Source organism: Artibeus jamaicensis, unplaced genomic scaffold (genome assembly GCF_021234435.1).
Source record: "Artibeus jamaicensis isolate MK-2021 breed Jamaican fruit bat unplaced genomic scaffold, CSHL_Jam_final contig_797, whole genome shotgun sequence".
Taxonomy (NCBI): domain Eukaryota; kingdom Metazoa; phylum Chordata; class Mammalia; order Chiroptera; family Phyllostomidae; genus Artibeus; species Artibeus jamaicensis.
This window is the reverse complement of record NW_026521977.1, coordinates 9,859,083-9,879,063: the sequence shown is the minus strand read 5'-3', so window position 1 is coordinate 9,879,063 and position 19,981 is coordinate 9,859,083. Positions and strand designations below refer to the sequence as shown.

The window sequence follows — 19,981 nt, the reverse complement described above, 5'->3', positions numbered from 1 at the left end:
TATGCCATGAGCACCCCTCTGAGCCAGGCATTTGCTAGAAAGGGCATTTACCTAAAAACAAAAAATGACTTAGTTTCTGTTTTACTGATACTGATAGCCTGGTGGGGGAAAACATAAGAAAAGTTAAATAAAAATAAACACAAATGTACCACCCTGGCTGGTGTAGCTCAGTGGATTGAGCACAGGCCTGCGAACCACAGGATTCCAGTTCAATTCCCAGTCAGGGCACATGCCTGGGTTGCAGGCCAGTTCCCAGCAGGGGACATACTAGAGGCAACCATACATTGATATTTCTCTCCCTCTCTCCTTCCCTTCCCCTCTAAAGATAAATAAAATCTTTAAAAAATAAATAAACACAAATGTGAGGTTAAAACAAATATGCAAAGCATCTAGGAGAATACTTGGGACAATAGCAGGTGCACCTGGGAGTTTAGCCAGCCTACCAGGGGACCACATCTCTGGTGTCCCCAGAGCCCTCAGGAGTCGCCCCCACACTGACATGGATCCCTTTTCCCCACAGGAACTTGACAGCACAAGGCACAGCGTGCCCAGAGATCCACCCTGATCTCCCCAGAGTGCAGGGCCAGCAAAGCCATGTTCTGGCTCACCAGAGGACACTTAGAGTGCCCCACACTCCCCTCCTAGGGTCCACCTGTGCACCCTGTAAAAGGCAACAAGACCGACTCTAACCCCATCCGAGATGCCCTGTGGTTCTGTTGCACACCTCCCCCATGGGCTGCATACTCATGGGCTCCCCACAAGCCACGTCTAGACACCCCAGAGCAGCAGCCAGGAAGGACACTTTTTAAGGCTCTCTTAGCCACTGGGGAAACCGTAGGGTTGTGAGCCCCTGCCCCCGAACTGAGGGCAGGCTCACGGGAGAAGTGGCGATAGAAATCCGTGAGCCATGCAACCAGCTCATTTCCCCCCGGGCCCCATCGGATCTCTCCCACTCAGTCTGGCCACATCCCTCACAACGTCGGAGTCTCCCTTCAGATCTCATTTCAGGCCATTTTACAGTACTGAGCAGCATGGATTAATGAGGGGGATCAATCAAAGTGTGCAGTGGACGAGGAAAACCAGCCGAGCACGCAAAGCCGGCCCCTCTCCTGGGGCACTGAGACACGGAAAGGCCCCAGGGGCCCACGGCAAAGGCCACTCGGGGGGAAGAAGGCAGACCCTGCAGGTCACCGGGTGTGTTCGGTGTGACAAAGGCAGCCCGGTGGCCTCTGTGGGAAGTTCTGGCACTGAACTATCAGGCTGGCCAAAAAGGCCATATGTTTTTTTCCATGAAAGACACATTTTTCATTTCCCCAATAACGTTACTGATTTGGATATTTTGAGAATGCCGGCTATCTCCCACTATTGGCTTCTAGTGGGAAGAGGCCAGGGGGGCTGCCAAACATCTTCCAATGCATAAGACAGTCCCACAGCAAAGAAGTATTTGGCCCAATGTCAATAGGACCAAGAAACTTCACAAACCACTTGTGACACATTCCATCGGTCACAGCACCTTCTCCATATTCTGCACAAATCTTTTTGTGTGTTTCATTTGTTTTTAACCTTTCTTAAAATAATAAAGCATAATACACCAAAATGTTGCGTATTTCCTTCCATCTTTAGTATGAAAATGGCTACATAAAAATTCACCAATTTTGATGTTTTTTTTTAAATGCATGCTGATACGACAGCTGTCACAATACAATCTAACAAAATTGTTTCAAATGAAGTTAGAGGCAACTAAGCACTAGTACAGCCATCCTAAGAGGGCAGGGGGAGTAGCAAACTTTTTCACCAACCCATTAGTTACATTGTTAAGAGAAAAATAGGACTGACTCTCAACAGCTTCAAGCTTAAGCTTCCCTAATATTCTAAGTCAGCATTCCCTCAAGGGCAGCAAGCCCTGGCCAGAGTCTGAGCCGTGTGCGGAGGGCTTTCCTTTCACTTGGCCTGGGGAAAAATCAGACCGGGGCGGGGGGGGGGGGGGGGGGCGGGTAGGGCGGTCTTAAAGGCCTGCAGTCCGGATGCCATCACCTTTGTAGCTGCCAGCGAGGCTCTCCTTCTGGAGGGATGGCAGCAGAGCTTTAAACACAAGGGAGGCAAGCACAGCACTGGAAAGCGAAGGTTTTGTGTCCAGAGAGATGCGAATCCAAGGCCTAGCTTTGCATTGTGGCTTTAGGAAAGGAATGCCTGCTACCTTTCGGAGTCTGTTCCCTTATACGTAAAACTCCCGGTGTCCTTGCATAAACCCAAATGCTGTTGTGCCCTGCAGGACTCTAGTGTACCACGCAAAGCCTGCCAATTGCACGAAAAATTGCAGGACAGGGAAGTCCTTCCAGGCCCTGCCCCAACACTGCCCGATGCTGAAGCTGACCACCCGCCTCTGGACAGGCAGCACTGATGGAGGGAACAATGTGCATCCAAGCCCAGTTGAACCCTGAGTCAAAACACCCACTCAAATCAATACAATTCACTGCTTATCAGTCCCTTAGATTTTATCTTGACAAAAATAAAACTATAATGCCACGAGCTTCAACTCCTAATGTAATTTTGGCAAAGTTCAAGCTACAGCAAGAGCCACTGCAGTGCATGATAGATTTCCTCCGGAGTGTCAGAAAGGCCCACGTCCCTCCCCGCCACCGCCGTCCCATCCATAGTGCTATTCGGCCTGGACTCCCCATTTTGTAAGATTCCATTCTGAGCCATCGGCTCTGGTCGTTCTTCAGTACCTGCCACCAGCAGTAACCACGGCCCTCTTTTCCTCCCCTCCTCCAAGTGCATTAAGGTTGAGAGCAGGCTTAGCTCAGAGGTGCACAGAGGATGGATGCCTGGAGGCTTTCTCTCCTCCCAAAGAGGCCTGCCCTGTGCAGATTTGGGGAGGAAGGGTGCTCAGCCTCCTGAGTCTGCACACACCAGAGGTCTTGGGTGAGTGAGTGAGGACCTCATTCCTAACAGAACCATCACACGACATCTGCCACGGTGACCATCAGAGACCAGAAGTTCATGGGGGTCTCTGCTCTGCATAGAAGAGAGCTGCCCTGATGAGCCAGCCGCTCTGTTAAACTCTGCCCTCAAGTGACAGAGGAGGGCACTGGCTCACAGGAACTCCAGGGCCTTGGGATCAGCCAGTCTGACCACACCGATGAAGAAAAGGGCAAAGGGGGGACATCATGCCCAAGATGTTCAGTGGTGGCAGAACGAGATCTAGGACAAGGTCCCTTGGTTCCCAGGGCACTGCTTCCCTTATTACAGGGGCTGCATCCGTAACACTCACCCCAGAGAAAATGCCTGCTTTCACCAGAGTTACTTCAGAGTCCATGATCTGCAAACTCACCCTGCGGTGACCTTGCTCCCTGAAGCCTGGAGAACAGCGAGTGGTTCACTGGGCCACTACCAACCTCCCCGGGCCTCCACTGGCAAAGGGAGGGGGCTGTGACAGACAACCCCGAAGGTCTCTCAGCCAGCCCTGCATTGAGCTTCTGTGTGGACTGGCTTGGGGAAGGCGGCCCTCAGGAAAATACACTCCCAGGCACAGTCACCTAAAAGAGAGGCTCGGGGCTGGCGCAGCCGGCCAGCATCACGGGCTGAAGGTTACACTGTAACCAGGGACTCTGCTCCACGGGCCAGGGGAAGGGCTGCCTTATCCCCTGCACTCGTTTCAATCAATCAGCTCTTCCATTTCAGTAACAGGAATCAGGGCTAAGCTGCTCTTCAAAAGCAACCAAGGATATTAAAGGAAACAAAAGAAACGCCCAAACGGATGGTGAGATAAATGGGCCTATTTGGACACTCCTCATGTTTCTGAAGGATCTTTCAGATCATCACGGACAGGAAAAGGACCCTCCCACGTTTTATTATGATAGCAAGTTCCTGGTGTAGGACGGCAGAGAGCCCCCAGGGATGTACTCCTGGTCCTTCCTGCTTCCCAGAGCGCCCGGTGGCACCTCAAATCATGACGGCTTATTTAAAGCTTCTCTCCCCTCTATTTGACTCCAAGCTTTTGAGACCGGGGAGCAGGGGCTACTGCCTACTCATCTTTTGGATCACCACTTCCTACCATGCGTAGTAGATGGTCAGTAAACAACAGCCCTTTCTGTAAGCTGTCACATATCAAAACTCAGCCCGAATATTTCGTTGAAATACAACCGACCCATAGCACTGGTTAAAATTCCTTAACCAATTCAGTGATCATGTTCCACACTGTCCCCCACCCACGGGAGCTACTGGTGGCCATCAATCAGAATGGGTGGCACAGTGCCTGGCATTTGGGAGGTGAAGTAAATACGTGATAAAGGGCATGATACAGAGTTGTCTAAATGGTGGGGGCAGTGGCATTAAGCTAATGCTATCATTTGTATGCAACACAACCACAGTCACTAATGACACTGATATATTTGCTGCTTTCACAGGCATATGGTAGAATTATACTAATTTTCACCTCTGAACTTGAACATACCATGTGACTTCCTTTGGCCAATGACAACTGAGTAGAAGTTTCATAGGCCACACAGGCAGAAGCTTTAGGGGACAGTGCGTGGCTCACCACGCTCCCTTTCTCTGTGCCATGCGGCTTGTGAATGCTTTACACAGAAGTCCCTCTGGCACCCTGGGTCCAAGAGTGAGAATGGTGTACAGCATAGCCTCCCACTGACCTGCAGTGGCCAGACGGGGTGGTTTTTTGGAGTCGTCTGTTACACAGCCCAATCTGTCCTGTCCTGCCTGATGCAAAGACTTGCCCAGGTATGTGGATTAAAATGTATGATGTTATTTTCTTTGCAGGGCACAGGTGTAGTCAGATTCTGCCTTGGGGCTGGGAGCCTGTGCTTTGAGCTGCGAGGGGATAAACCCAGAAGAACGGCACCCTGTCTGGGCTTTCCTCTTTGGCCTCCCATTCTTGTTTTCATATTGCTACACATCTTCTTGTTCGCACTTTGAACAAACTTCAAGTCTACAGATTACCTTGAAACAACTACTGAAAAGGTACCACTTTTGGAAGATGTACTTCGGGGGAGTGAGTGTGGCCCCCGCCCCCATCTCCCCTCCCCCCTCTCTTTCCTACATATCCCAGCCAAGGCTCTGCCCAAGAAGTAACTGGGTTTGGGAGCTACTACCTCCCTGTGCTTCTACAGTGCAGCCTAGAATGAAGTTATCACGTTGGGCAACATCAGGAAGTGGAAGATTCTCCAGGGGCCACTACACTGCTGATTGTTTGTTTGTCTGTTTGCTTTAAGTGGAAACACTGCATGAACCAGAAAGGCTACTCCGCAGACGACTCTCTCTTCTCTTTGCAATCTCCCGGGAGAATTCCTTTGTGGCTTAAGGTGCAGATGGTTTGCTTCCTGTCAGCACCAGCCCTCTGTTGGGCACAGGTGGCCCCTGCCCACCCATCTCACAGGAAACAGCTCTCAGTTTAAAGGGAAGCCAGTGGCTCCAACAGAAAAGAGGCCCCCGGGAAAGGCCAACACAGTAATTATTACCTTGTTGCCACGGAAGGAGAGATTTGCCTCTGAGGCTCCTTTTATGAGCTCTAAAATGAAAGTGGCTTTTACTCTCGCCTACTTGTTTCCCTGCTACAACACAAGCAGGAGAAGAAAGGGGAAGGAGGATGAAGATCACTGATGTCAGTGTTAGAGGCAGCTCTCTGTCCCAAGGAAAGGAGTACAGCCCTTGAATGCAGGGCAAAGAAAGGGCTCAGGGGCACTGGTGGGAGTAACGGGCAGGAGAAGGCAGGAAGGAGAAGGCAAGGAGAATGAGAGAAGAGAGGGGGAGGGGCGGGCAGGAAAGTGGGAGAAAGAGGGGAGGGAGAGGAAGAGAGACAGACTGACTCCGGTAGGCAAAGATGAAGGCAAAATAGTATGGGAGAGGTCAGGAAGGTGGGCTGGGGGGAAGTGATGCAAAGTTCACGCACGTTCACTTAGGCCAATAGGAAGCTCGATGCTCAAGCACCTTACGGCTGGTACGTCTCTGTTCTCAATTTCCTTCCTTTCCTACACATCATGTCCTAAAGTCGCACTCCCCCTAGTCCTAACGCTTTTCTTTAATACACAATTGTTCTGTTACTGTGTATATTTACTCTGTGCTATTGTGGAAAGAAAAGGGCTTAATTATTTGTTAATTAATTAAATATAAAGAAGACAGTTCCAGGGATAGAGCTCAGACAGCCCTGAATGATTTGCAGGACTGAAGAACGTTTTATCTTTGTTCGGTACTTCATAAAACACTTTTGCCGCCTTCACTTGGTGTACTTCTCACAGCGGTCCTTAATTCCCCCCTGGCCGGGTAGCATAACACATCCACAGGTTCCGGAGATCAGGCCATGGATACCTTGGGGGCAGGGGGTGCGTCATTCTGCCCACCACAGGCCTGGAAGGTAGGCAAGCAGAGACACTCCTCCCATGGGTGCTCCTTGTCGTCTGCACATTCCAGCAGAGGCTGTGCCTAACAAATAACTGGGTTGGGGGCCTACTACCTGGTCAGGGCTCCCAACAATTCCATCTGCAGGCTGGGCACCTCTGGCCTGGATTAAACTCCTCTCTGCAGGTCAGGCCTGAATCTGTGAATGCAGTGCTTGGTGCCAGGAGGCCGCCTTGTTCCACACGGATCACAAAGCCAAGCGGTGCTCTGGGCTCTTGTGACTCTCCCCACGAAGAAGGGGGACTCAGCTTGGCAGGCTGGTCAAATACCAGGTTGCATGGTTACATCCTCACCCCGTGGGACTCCCAGTTCAAGCCGAAAGTGGGACAGCCAGGGCTCCAAATGCAAACAGCAGAGTCAGCGCAGTGACAGAATCCTACCGCAAGGGCAGGTTCAATATCTAAAACGTTGAGGGTTTGGGGGACAAAGACAACCTAGTAACGAGGGGGAAAACTGTTTTTTCTTCCAGCTCAGCTCCTTGGCATCATGTTAGCGAGCAGTTTACATTTAGTTCAAGTCTTAGGCAAGTGGTTTACCATGCAGCATTAGTTATTTTGCTTTATCACTGCCTAAATCAATACAAAGCATTTAAGTTCAATACGAATTCTAATGGTTTAAATTTTTTTTAAAGATTGTATTTATTTTTAGAGAGAGGGGAAGGGAGGGAAAAAGAAGGGGAGAGAAACATTGATGTGAGAGAGAACCAGACCCATTCATTGCCTTCTGCATGGGCCCTGACCTGGGACCGGGAACCGAACTTGCAACGCAGGCATGTGCTCTGACAGGGAATCCAACGGGTGACTTTTTGCCTGGAGGGACAATGTCCAACCAGAGGAGCCACACTGGTCAGGGCAGGGCGCATTCTAATGGTTTAGTTACCAAGGGTGTCCAACCCGCAGCCGGCACGCAGGCTGCAAGCCGCTCAGGATGGCTATGAACGCAGCTCAACACAGAGTCATCAATTTACCTAAAACATTATGAGACATGTTTTTGTGACTATGTGTCACAAGGTAGTTAATGTGTGGCCCAGAGACACCAAAAGGCTGGATACCCCTGGAGAAGGTACCAAGTAATTCCAAGTCCTCCTCCTGATCGAACGCCCTCGGCAAGCCCGGCTGCCGCCCTCCAGGTGCTCTCAAGGACTCCTCCGTGTCGAGGGAGCCATTTCGGCGGGGCACGCAGCTGCCTGTGCGCGCTGCACGCGGAAGCCCGAGGGTGGTGACAGAAAGGACCACGAGCACAGTGGTGACTCTCAAGGACAAAGAAAGGGACTCCGGAGTGGAAACTTTCCCAGGGCTGTGCTTTAAGCTTTGAAAGCATGCAATTTGCCAGAGTTCAAGAACTTCTGATGGGTGAAGAGGGGACGCTGTGCACAGAGCAGCTGGCAGGAGTTCCAGCTTGTCTGGGATCCCAGCCCCTCGGCCCTCCTGGGCGTATTTCTTCTCCTTCCCAGGCTGTCCATCCAGAGACCCCCATGCTAAAGTTCCGTTTCCTTGTCTGTTATCTGGGGCCTATGTCTTGTAATAAGCCACTTCTACTTGTCCCCTTTGATGCTCCCTTCTCAGCCAGCTGCCTCTCGTTGCCTGGAATTAGCCGCTGATGACTGCCAGGTAAAAACTGGAGCCCAGGGGTGGCAGCCCTGAGGAGTGACAGGAGATCAAGGACAGACCTGGCATTCTGAGTTTACTATCGTCATTTATTACTTCTCAGAGGCCGCTGGTGACACACAGACTCACAAGCTGACATGGTCTCTACTTCCCAGGCTCGGGAGGTACACACTGCTATCAGTTACTTTTAATAACCCTGAAGAGATCCCGGCCACAACCTGTTGCAAATAGTCGGGGTCTGTGGGGCAGGTCGGGGTCCTGCTGGGCTGTTCCCTGGAGCTGAAGTGGGAGCCGGAGCTGCACCGCCGGGGTTAACGGTTCTCCTGCAGGCACAGAGAGAGAGGGGATGTGCACTCGCCTGCATGTCTTCCCGTGGCTGAGGTCCACTCGGGTCTCATCTCTCAGTGCTTCTCCTACTTCCGGTGCAGAACCTGTCTGTTGCTTGTGTGCGAATCCTTACGGGCCGGCTGTCTTTTTTATAAGGAACTTTCTGGAAATATCTCAGCTCTGGGACCTTCTTTTTTTCAGGTTAAAAGGGAAGGATTCTGGAAAGGTTCTGGGTTCTCTGTATTTTTCCACTTGTCTCTTTTAATTATTTAAAGAACATATTTCCAACTATTGGGACAAGAATAGAATTGGCTGACCAGCAGCCAGCCACTTGCACACTACCTTTAAAAAATAATAATATATCCGCACACAATCCATGATATCCTTCCTGATACCTCACATGAAATAGCCTATACTATCCTTACCCTAAGCAATATTTGTAAAATCGTGGGCCTCATGTAATAGTTACCTCTTTAAAATATTAAAATTAAAATGATTTAAAAATATATTTTATTTATTTTTAGACAGAGGGGAAGGGAAGGAGAAAGCGTGGGAGAGAAACATCAGTGTGTGGTTGCCTCTCATGTGTCCCCCACTGGGGACCTGGCCCGCAACCCAGGCATGTGCCCTGACTGGGAATCGAACCAGCGACCCCTTGCTTCACAGGCCTGTGCTCAATCCACTGAGCTATACCAGCCAGGCCAAAATAATTATTTTTATATCCTCACCCAAGGATATGCTTTATTGAGAAAGGGAAGGGAGGGAAAGAGAGAGAGAAACATCGACTGGTTGCTTCCCCTTGTGCCCTGCTGGGGATCGAACTCACGACCTTTCGGTATATAGGATGATGCTCCAACCCACAGAGCCACCTGGCCAGGGCTAGAATGTAATTGTTAAAAAGAAATATTTCTCTGTCTACCGCCTAAAATTATTTCTTATTTGACTAATGTGATCCTCCCACTTGAGTACAGTTTAGGGGGGAGATTTACAGGAAGAACCTTATAAAAACAAATCAAATACTATTTCAACTTAGCCAAAGATGAAGCATTTCTTTGGTCTATTTACAATAATTTTTGAGATTAAAGATATTTAACTTATTCCAGAATAATGCAAAATGTCTCACTGCTTACAGGTCAAAACTGATATAAAATAGGAAATTTATAAGTATTATTAAACCTTTTTTTTTTAAGCCACCTGAATTCTTTCTTTAAAATTTGGTCTCTCATCCACTTAGTTTTACATGATCACGTCTGAGCAGCGTCCGTCGGGGAAGAACCAGAAGACACTGCTGTCCGTGTGTGGCCCACTATGTGGGCTGATCTAGAAAAAATACAATCAGGTTCTTTTCTTCCCAGCCCCCACCCAGTGCTTCCACCTCCAAAAGCAGAAACAAGCTCAGCTGTGATCTGTGATAATTCCATTAACCCTGCAATAAAGCACTAAATTAAACTGCCTGGCACAGATCCTTCTTCTGCAAGAAGGGAAACGAACCTCAGAAGGCCTGCACTTTATGCTGATCAATTTCCTGACCAACCACATGTTTACAGGGGAGCACAAACAAGCGAAATAATTGGCCAACATCGTGACATCTCCAGAGAGGGTGTTACAGCAACTGATTTTTTTTTACCCCTGATAATATTTCCTCTAAATATTTTCATTATAGAGAGCTTTAGCTTTAGAAAGAGTTCTCAAATGGTTCTTCTTTCTGTGGAATCCTCAAACCAATACTTTAAAAACATTAATTACAGGAACAAAACGGACTTGAGCTGGCGCAGCAGTGGGAAGCCTTTTGTCGGCTCCGGTATAAATCACCACGCTGGACACAGGGGGACTCTGAGAAGGACGCATTCAAGTCAGTGGCAGAGCCTGGGCCAGATCCCAAGTTCCCGACAGCCAATTCAGTGCTGCCTCCCTCAGCCGAGGTTTCCCAGCCCTCCCTGAGAGATCAGGAAGAGAGATTTCTCTTCAGCAAATGCCACTTCTGGGGTAACTTCAGTGTCTGTCTCTTCAGTAGGCTGCCCCATCTCTCCAAAGCCGGAGAACCATGGAAATCACCCACCTCCTTGTAAACAGCGCACCCTGCTAAGGGAACAGGAAGCTGGACTTGGGCTGCAAACACCTGGTTTTCCAACACGTGAGGTGCAGCCCCCCAGAGAGTTACAGGGATTGCAAACCCCTCACACCCAAATTCACGCAGTGTCACACGAACCCACATGTGGAAAGAGGCCAATCAAGTCAGAAAAATCCTTCAACAGACAGATCACTAGGGGGCATTGAAATCTAGAAATACAGCACATCGGAGCTCGCAGCAGTCCTGGGGGTCGTGAGAGCCCAAACCTCTTCTTTAAGAGACTGCTCATGGTCACAGAATCGGTTTGTGTCAGAGCAAGGACTAGAAACTTGGATGCTAAATGTTCTTTTTCTTTGTTGCAGTGTGTTCTGGAGCTCTTTTCATTTCTGACGGCAGCAGCAATGCAGACCGGTCCAGCAGTATAACCCCAACTGCTCAGCTCTACCACCTCCACACCTAAGCCTTGCATCCTATTACCAAGCAACAGCAGACCGAAGGGGAAGCCAGCTCCGCCAAGGCCAGGAGAGCTCCCATCTGCACACAGACCTGTGAATCGCCAGGGATTCTGTTGCAAGGTGCAATACCTAGAAAGCTGCCTAACAGGGGAAGTCAAGCAGATCTCAGGGGCCTGCTGAACTGACAAAGGTGCATAGCAACAGTCAAAACAACAACAAAAACTACTCCGAAGCAGCACCTCCCACAGAGCAGGACTCAGCCTTTCAGCGCCGTCTCCTTGTCTCCTTCCTGCTGTGCCAGCTGCCAAGCCCAGGCACAGCCAGCCTCAGGGCCTCCCGACCTCCCTCTGCATGGTTAAAGCAGCACCCATCCCTCCAAACATCACCGCCCTCATTCCGCAGGTCACTGTGAAATGCCCTCTGAACCTGGCCAAGCCCAGGTGAGGCAAGCTTACCTGTCGGCGTCCCCGAGGCCCAGGGAGGTGTTTCTCTGCAGGGTCTCTCTCACCACAGCCATCCCATCAGGGAGCCGATTCAGGCGACGGGTGTAGAGGCCAAGCCCGCCATCGGTCATGTACCTTTAAAAGGAGGATGCAAAGGATGGTCAAAAGCAAGTCCTGTAGAGTCTTGTTTGTTCGCATCCAGAAGCCCTATGTGGCCATCCTGTGCTCTAAGGGGAAGAGACCGAGGCTTTCCCGAAACTCTGTCACTGATCACAGCCTCGGGCCAACGCTGCAGCTGACAACCCAAGGATCACCAGCTTGGTAGTCAAAATAGAACGCAGCTTAACCAACTCACAGGATTCTATGAAGCAGAGGGGAACTGACTAGTGAGTAACATTAGATATCGAATGTATTCATGACATTCTTTTTTAATGTCGGCAATTATACAAGCAGGTTTTTCACCTAAGAGGATGAAACTGGCCCAAGGAACAGGGAAAAATATTACAAAACAGGGCAGTGGAGGGTGCAGGCAAGCTTTTAAGAGGCAGAAAGAAAAGACAGAGGATCCAAGAGTCACCTTTGCCATCACAGGCAAGTCACTTCTCTGGGTTTTTCATTTAAACTATGGGAATATATCACGGCCTTCCTGCATCGCAAGGCAAACATGAGAATTACTGAGATAAGGTATACGAAAAGTGCTCTGCAATTTGCACCGCACCATGTAAATGAAAGACATTATTGGGACTGTCATCATCTTGAAGTATCTACAGATGACGCACTTCACCTTTGGTAACAATGTGTTCGGGTGGTTGTCATAAAACTACCTTCCGATGAAATCGGCGCTGTCCAGGGAAGGGGGTGACCCCTGGAACTTTCTGGGCAGACGGCTGATGGTCCGCAGACCAGACCAGCTCCTGAGGTCTTAGCTATGAGTAGGAGGTAGTTCAGGTCCAAAGCAGCTTTCCCTCTCCAGCTTGGCTCCTGCACAACACTCAGTCGAGGAGACCGCTGTGCTATTACCCGCTCTTCAGAGGAAAGCAGGAAGGCAAAGCACAATCTGGGCAGAGCGAGAAACCAAACTCAGATCCCTGTAATTCCCACACAGGCTGCGTGAGAAAGACTTGGGCCCAGGGCATCTGAAATTGTGTTTTACATTTCGAGTCAAGTAAGAAGACCCACGAGCAGTTTGTCTTCCTGAAACCGGCAGCTGAGCTGCACCCTGACATGTCTCACAGAGTCTAATATTGTAGCTTTAGAATACAAGGGGTAGATCCTGATGGTTTTCAGTCCCCGAATTTTTCCCCCCTCTCACTTGGGAACTTTGGGGGTAGATACGTTCTTAGGGAAATGGAACCATAAGATGCTGTGGAGGTTGCCCAGAACCAGAGAGTTCAAGTTAGGGGCAGAGAAGGACGTTCTCCCTGGAGCCACCATGGGTGAGCAGGAGCCTCCTGTATAGGCCACAAGGACGTCCCCTTAGAGCAACTTCCAGGAGGACACGTCTGAACTGAGCTTCTCTGATGTCCCCCCTTATCCCCCAGTTATGCCGTGAATGACCACAGACAATGCAATGCCAATGTAACGGAAACTGTTGGGAGTCCATCAAACCCACAGACTGTGGTTATGCCAACAAAACAACAGCAGCAGCAAAGACTGAATTTTTCATTCCATTGCACCGTGTTGAAAACTAAAAGCACTCTGTGAATACACTAAAACCCACTGAGACTGCCCTCCCAGTTCACTCTCCTCCCTGGATAGCAGAAGGCTCATTTCATTCTTTTCTAGGACAGTCGGAGGGCCACGAATCCTGACTAGTCTAAGCCAACCCCAGGGCGTCTACACCTCTTACCACTGACTAGTTTAGAAATGGGTTGTACTACCTAAACTTCACTCGTGACGCCAAGTCTGCTTCTGGGAAAGGCTTTTCACTCTTACAAAAGACACGAGGAAAATAATATGGCCTAAAAGGTTTGTGTTCTCCCAAAATCCATATGCTGAAGCCCTCGCTCCCCATGTGATAGGATTTGGATGTGGGGCCTTTGGACTGTAATTAGGGTTGAATGAGGTTATGAGGATAGAGACCCCCTGATGGGATTAGTGTCCTTAGAAAATGAGAAAGGAGAGCTCTCTCTCTCCACCAATGAGGAGAGATCAGAGAGGGGGCTGAGGCAAGTCAGGAAGAGCCATCACTGAGAATCGAAATCTTCAGGCAGCTTGATTTTAAACTTCCCAGACTCCAGAAGTGTCAGAAATAAATGTCTGTTGTTTAAGCCTAAATAAATAAATAACACTGGATTTTGTACTTTAAATGGTGAATCTGCCCTGGATGGGTGGCTCAGCAGATTGAGCACCAGACAGAAAGGTTACTGGTTTGGCTTCGGGTCAGGGCGCATGCCTGGCGTTGCAGGCCAGGCACCAGGTAGGGGGTGTGAGAGGCAGCCAGTCCGTGTATCTCGCACACTGATGTCTCTCTCCCTCTCTTTCTCCTTCCCTTCCTGTCTCTCTAAAACAAATAAATAAAACCTGTTTTAGAAATGGTGGATTTTGGCCCTGGCTGGTGTAGCTCAGTGGATTGAGCGTGGGCCTACGAACCAGACGATCGCGGTTTGATTCCCAGTCAGGGCACATGCCTGGGTTGCAGGCCAGTTCCCAGCAGGGGATGCACGAAAGGCAACTGTACATTGATGTTTCTCTCCCTCTCTCCTTCCCTTCCCCTCTAAAGATAAATAAATAAAATCTTTTAAAAAATTTTTAAAAAGAGAGACATGGTGGATTTTTATTGGTATATAATATGAAATCTCAATTTTAAGAAACTGATAGCTATAGTTAAATAACTCTTTGATTACCTTTTAATGCTTGCCTTTTCCCACATAAGACAGTAACCTCCTTGAAGGCCAGGACTGTTCTGATTTTCTTCAAATCTCCATCCCGTGTGCTAGCACATTCCAAGTGCTTACTACATACTGGTTTTTGCTGAATGAATGAAGCCCAACGACATAATCATTGGGTGGGATTTAGCCAAAACCTCTCGGAAGGACAGCAATTACAGCTTTTCCTTCCTCTTAAATGTCAGCAAATTTGACACCTGAGACATATGGCAAAGCAAATTAAACTACCTGTCAGCCCACCCAGCTGTCCATCCGTCTATCCGTCCACCCACCCACCAGATGTAGCGACTCAAGGTCCAGTGGTGGGTTACATGCCCACATCCTACAGTTGGCACATACAGAAAAAACCACCTGCGGCAAAATGCAGTAACTCTGCCAGAGGCTAGACCTTCTAGAACAAATGTCCTTTTAAGGACCAAAACATAAGCTTGCATCATTAAGCAAGGTTTCAGTAAAGTCCTTGAGGGCATACAGATAAACAAAAAACTTTCAACTGGGGGGATCTTGGCAAAGGACAAACTACTTTTAACATTCATTTTCCCTGCCGGATTTTTACTGCTGGTGAAATGGCACATGAAGTTGGGCAATTACATGCATCGGAGCATGTAGATGAGCCCCCACCACCAGCCCTCATACCCCCGGCCGGCTTTCTGCGAATGCCAGAGAGCAGAGTTTAGTTAGCATTCCAGAGCCGGAATACTGAGACACCATGCGGCCAAGGCCAGCAACACACATGCGCAATGAGGTTTCGCTGAAAAATGGCCACTAAGAAAAAGTGGGAGGGCCCTGGGGAGATTGGATTGGATGCGATACCTTGGCTTGTCAGCTGATGCTAGAACCTGATTTTGTTTAGACAGATTGGAAGGGAAAAGGCTAAATCCGGATCCTCTGCCTTCTCAAAGGCACCCGAAAGCCCGGGAGTGGAACGAATGCAACATATCTGACAGTGATTCCCTTGTGTTGTAAATCTATTTCTTTCATGGGTGGGGGACGGGGAGAGGAGAGGAGGGAGAAATAATAAGGAAAATAGAGAATTTAAATCTTCTCCCAGAGGTCTGTAAAAACATATTCAATCATGTATGTTTAATAATCTTCTTCAAAATAAATTCTGTTGCAAGGTTCTCTCATAGCGGACAGCACAGCACTAAAGACGGATGTCGCCAGACCCAGCCTCATACTCAAGAATCTAATTTGATGTATTTACTTCTAAATATTACCCACTGAGTATAACAGTCTGATGTCCAGAAAAGCTTCACATATTTTTACTAACTCTTCCAGCCTTAATAAAAAAATACATTTTTTTTGTTGTTGTTCAACCAAACTTATATGGGAATTGGCTACTGAATACGTTAACATAGCGTTAACATAGCAGGCCGCACTCAAGTCAGCCCCTGGAAAACGCATCATTCCCAGGTGAGGCGGGCACTGCCGTTCATCGGAAACGCCAGCCCTTGCCCAGCAGCTGAAAAGGCTCTTGTTCCTGAGGGCTCAGGGAGGCCAGGGAGTGATGGGTGCACCCCACCTGTGGGAGCTTTTTGTCTGTGGGTGTTTTCCTTGCTATTCAAGGCTCAGGCACCCTGGGGGGGGTGCCCACGGGCATCAGTCAGAGTCAGAAAGAGTGCTCTGTTACCAGACAAACCTGGGTTCAAAGTCACCTCTGCCCCTCACTAGTGATGCGACCTGGTGCACGTCATTATTAACAAGAACTGATGGCTACTGGTGCCAGCTGCGCACTGTGCAAAGGGCTTCACATAAGCTGCAGAGAAATCCTATCAAGGGCCTGGCACATTGGAAACGCTTTATCGCCACACGATGCCTGCATACAGTGCCACAAATACCAGGCTCTGTGCCAGGAACAGAGAAGGAAGGGCCTAGAGACCTTGCTCCTGCCCTGCTTTCACAGAGCTCAACCCCCACGAGGGACTCAACCACACGATGCACAGGTACCTCTACTCCTACCTGCAGAGCAGTGTTATAGATGGACGTACGACCTGCTCTGAGCACATGGGAGAAGGTGGCACAGAGGAGTCCATGTAGGCACACGGATAATGTGACAAACAGCCAAGAGAAACACAGAAGAGGGTGGGTTAAGAGAAGGGTATGTAGTTCACCGCTGCTGGAACATCAAGAGCAAAGACAGGAGCTGGGCTGCATGGGGACGTAAGACCTTTGCCTGCAAACCAGGGGAGCAAATGAGCGGCTGGCTCTGGCTTCTGTTTCACACAGAAGCTCTGGCTTCTGTTTTGCATCGACTTTTCAGTACTTCTGTCATTCATTACTGCATCTTTGGTGAGCATCTTCTCACTGACATTTCCCTCTACAGACTTTCCAGACTGCGCCAGGTGTCTGAGTCCCCTCTGAGTCATCCCAGGCCTCTGGGGAAGGACTAGACTTGCTGGGTAGACCTCACCATCCTTCCAGATGTGCCCATTACAAGAAGTTTCTCAACAAAGTGGGTGCATCCCATGTAACCGACACTCACTACAAAAAAGCTCTGGCCTCTAGCAGGACCTGTTAGAACACATACGTGTGCTAGACTTGAGTTCAGCATTTAGTCAGTAGATTTCTGTTCTTTAAACGTAATGAGGCCACAACAGAATACAAGTGAAACTGGCCTTGTGAGTCACCTTTGGACAGAGGAACAGTGACTCCTCGATTCCAAGGTCCACAGTCCAACTTGGCTTACACAGACAGCACACACACATTGACCTTCACTCACCTCAGAGAAAACCACCTTCCTTCCATCAGGAATGGGGGAGGTGACAGGGGACGGGAAGGGAGAGAAATATGCACTGACCTGATCTAGTTCAGTGCACTTCTAACAGAACATGGCATTGAAAAAATTCTAAACCCTCAGATGCAAGAAAAGAAAAGCAGTGCCAACGGGGGCGGGGGGGGGGGGGGGGGATCAAGCCTAGACGAATACTTTGTTTTAAAGGCATGTCAGCCTGCCTATGTTTTCTGGACATACTTTTGGTTGAAATGTGAACATTGTAAAGAAAACAGGAATGAGAGAAATACAGACCATTTTCCTTGCCAATATCAATATGAAAGAATGACCATACACATCAGCACGTACTTTGTTGCACAAGCTTAAAAGAAACAACTTGTGCTGATGAGAAGCCCTTGAAGTCGAGCGCCCCCCCCAGCTTCCAAGTCCCCAAACAGCATCTGCTTTCACAGGGCCCGTCTACTCCGTGACAGGTCGGCGTTTACTCTCTACGTTTCTCAGGGTGTAAGCTGAGTTTCTGGACAAACCTGTACAAGGACCCCTTTAGTGTAGGGCCTCTTAGAAGTCAGATGAATAAGCTCCACTCTGGGTCACAGAAGGACAAACGGACAAGCTCGTCTCACAAGGCTGCCTGAACCTCTGTGGAGAAAGCCGATCTTTATGACAGAAAAGTGCTGCTACATTTGACCTCAGGACAGAAGAGAATACATTTAAGATGCAAAAGGTGATTAGGAAAAACCAGGTTTAAACTTTCCGTGCTAATTCTAAAACGGCGGCACTACAATTTAGGCAAACACAGTTTTATGAAGGAGACACTTGGAAAACCTCCAAGTTTTTAGACACAAAAGCTGAGGCAAATAGGGTATAATGTCATTTGTCATTCCCATGCCTCTGCCTGAAATGGCAAGGACGGAGACCTATGACGGAGGGAGCCCAGCACCCTGCTGCCAGGATGTACTTGCTGCTCTCCATCCAGGGAAGGGGAACTGAAATGGAAGAACACGGTGCGGCTGCTTCTCTATCGGGGGCCGCCCCCAGCTCACACACGACAAAACAAAACCAACTCAGCCTTCGGAGAGAAAGTCTAAGGTCTGAAAACTCTTTCCCTGTAATGGCAGGACTTCAACAATAAAAAATCCAGACTACACAACACAGATGACCAGGAAACATGTCCTTCCTGTCCATGTCTGTGGGGACCCTGCCGTCAGGGGCAGAGGGGGCTTGGGTCTAGGGAATCCGACCAGTCTCCTACCTTCCTGCTTCATGCGGAGTTGGGGCAGCACTGCTGGCTCCTCAGGACGTCACCAAGCCGGTATCTTACTCTTTTTAGGAGGATAGGGGAGTTGGGTTTTCATCTCTAGTAGAATCTTCCCATATATTTTGCTCAAGGCTGGAGCCACCTGAGGCCATGCCGCGAGCCGCCGAGGCTCAGAGCTCAGGGCAGCACCATGGCAAAAAGGTGTCACTGCAGGAAAGTTCTTTCAATGGCCATGAGCCAGTCACCAACTGGGAATGTCCACAGCTCCAGGGGCAGTAGCCCCTTCCCTGGCTTGTCTGCATTTCACTTCCATCTCACTGAGTCCAGGCTGTGGAGTGAACAGATGATGGAAAACCCCGGCTGAGTCCTCTGATCTGGGTGTGGCAGGAAGTCAAGTCCGCTGCAGAAGGGAACTGGGCTCAGGAGGTCTGGAGCCTACCCCAGCCAGCCCGGGCACCGGAGCAGGCCTCTCTGGGGAGCGCTGCGCAGACGTTGCTAAGCTAGTCAGACAAGAACTCCACTCCGGCAGGCCGTGGGGACAGAAGCAGCAGCAGGAAAAGACGAGCTTGCGTAAAGGGTCTCAGGGGCCCCCTTTAAGTCTCACTGGGGTGAGGGGTGAGAAGGGACAGTGCCACAGACTTTATTTCCTAAAGTGGGGCAAAGGCACACTGCTGGGGACATTGTGACAAAACTTGACATGTGCCTCACTCTCTACCTGCCACTCAAAATCTGGGCCACGTACCAGGAGCCGCAGCATCACCCGGAGACCTTGCAGAACGGCAGTTTCCCAGACGTCCTGATTCGGACGCTGCCGTTCAACAGGACGCGGTGGCTCTAGTGAGCGTTGCAGAGTGGAAGCACCGGTCTCTGTAGTGGGTGGGGGTGGAAACGTAAGTGCTTCTATGGAGATTCTTTCTTATCGAGTCCGTTTTAACGTTACACTTCACACAGTATTTCAGTAACGTGGCATATATATATATATTCAAAAAACCAGTATGAGCTTTTTCTTTTAACCCATCCAAAACCATTTAGGGACCAGTATCTAAAGCAGAAATTCCTAAATCTTCTTAAGTTACGCACCCCTTTGAGAACCTGCCGAAGCTACAGCCTGTCTCACCTATGTTGCGAAGCGTGCGTCTGGTCTGAGCCGGCCCGGAGATGCCCTCCCGGACCCACGGCAGCGGCCCCTCTCCTGAGTCGGGGCAGAAGTGGGTCCTGGCCGACTCGGTCCTTCCAACATATTCCGCAAGTTTCCACACAGCGAGACTCCTGGTTGTACTCGCTCTGCGGTGACTCAGCCGTGGCACGTGGTGTTGCCGTAACTCCCACGCCACCCCGAGTTTTAGCACGCAGGTGCCACCTTCCCGTCGCTGTGGGTGTGGGCTTGCTCTCTCCAAACTCCCAGCAGAGGAGGGAAGGAGCGGGAGGGAAAATCCTTGTGCGGCGATGAAACATGCTGCCAAGTTCCCTGTGTCTCTCACAAAAACACCAGGAGAATTCTCACAAGTTTAACAAAATTCCACGGGGTGCCAACTTCCTCAGCGTTTTAGTCTAGCGTACCTAAGGATCTCTGCACAGACCAGTGCCAAAACGTTTTCATAAAAAAACCCACAAGGTTGCTAATAAAACAGACAATCACACAGAGCTGGGGAGTTATAACAATAGTGGATTATCACTCCTATGGAGATCCATGCACACAGGGACGATTTTCATAATAATCCGTAACTATGCTTGTCTGAAGTGAGAGTTGGCAGGGCGGTCTTCTCAAAGAAGGCTGCACACCCTGG

General features: G+C 49.5%; 1 protein-coding gene across 2 annotated transcripts in view; it reads right to left on the bottom strand.

The window, feature by feature from the left end:
• The window catches only part of NAV2 (neuron navigator 2), a 362,959-nt gene that overhangs the window by 101,623 nt on the left and 241,355 nt on the right, over positions 1-19,981 (bottom strand). For both annotated transcript variants that reach the window (XM_053673061.1, XM_037150498.2), the window contains one exon: positions 11,330-11,452. In XM_053673061.1, the coding sequence (XP_053529036.1) occupies positions 11,330-11,452 (123 nt within the window). The remainder of the gene's footprint in view (positions 1-11,329; positions 11,453-19,981) is intronic.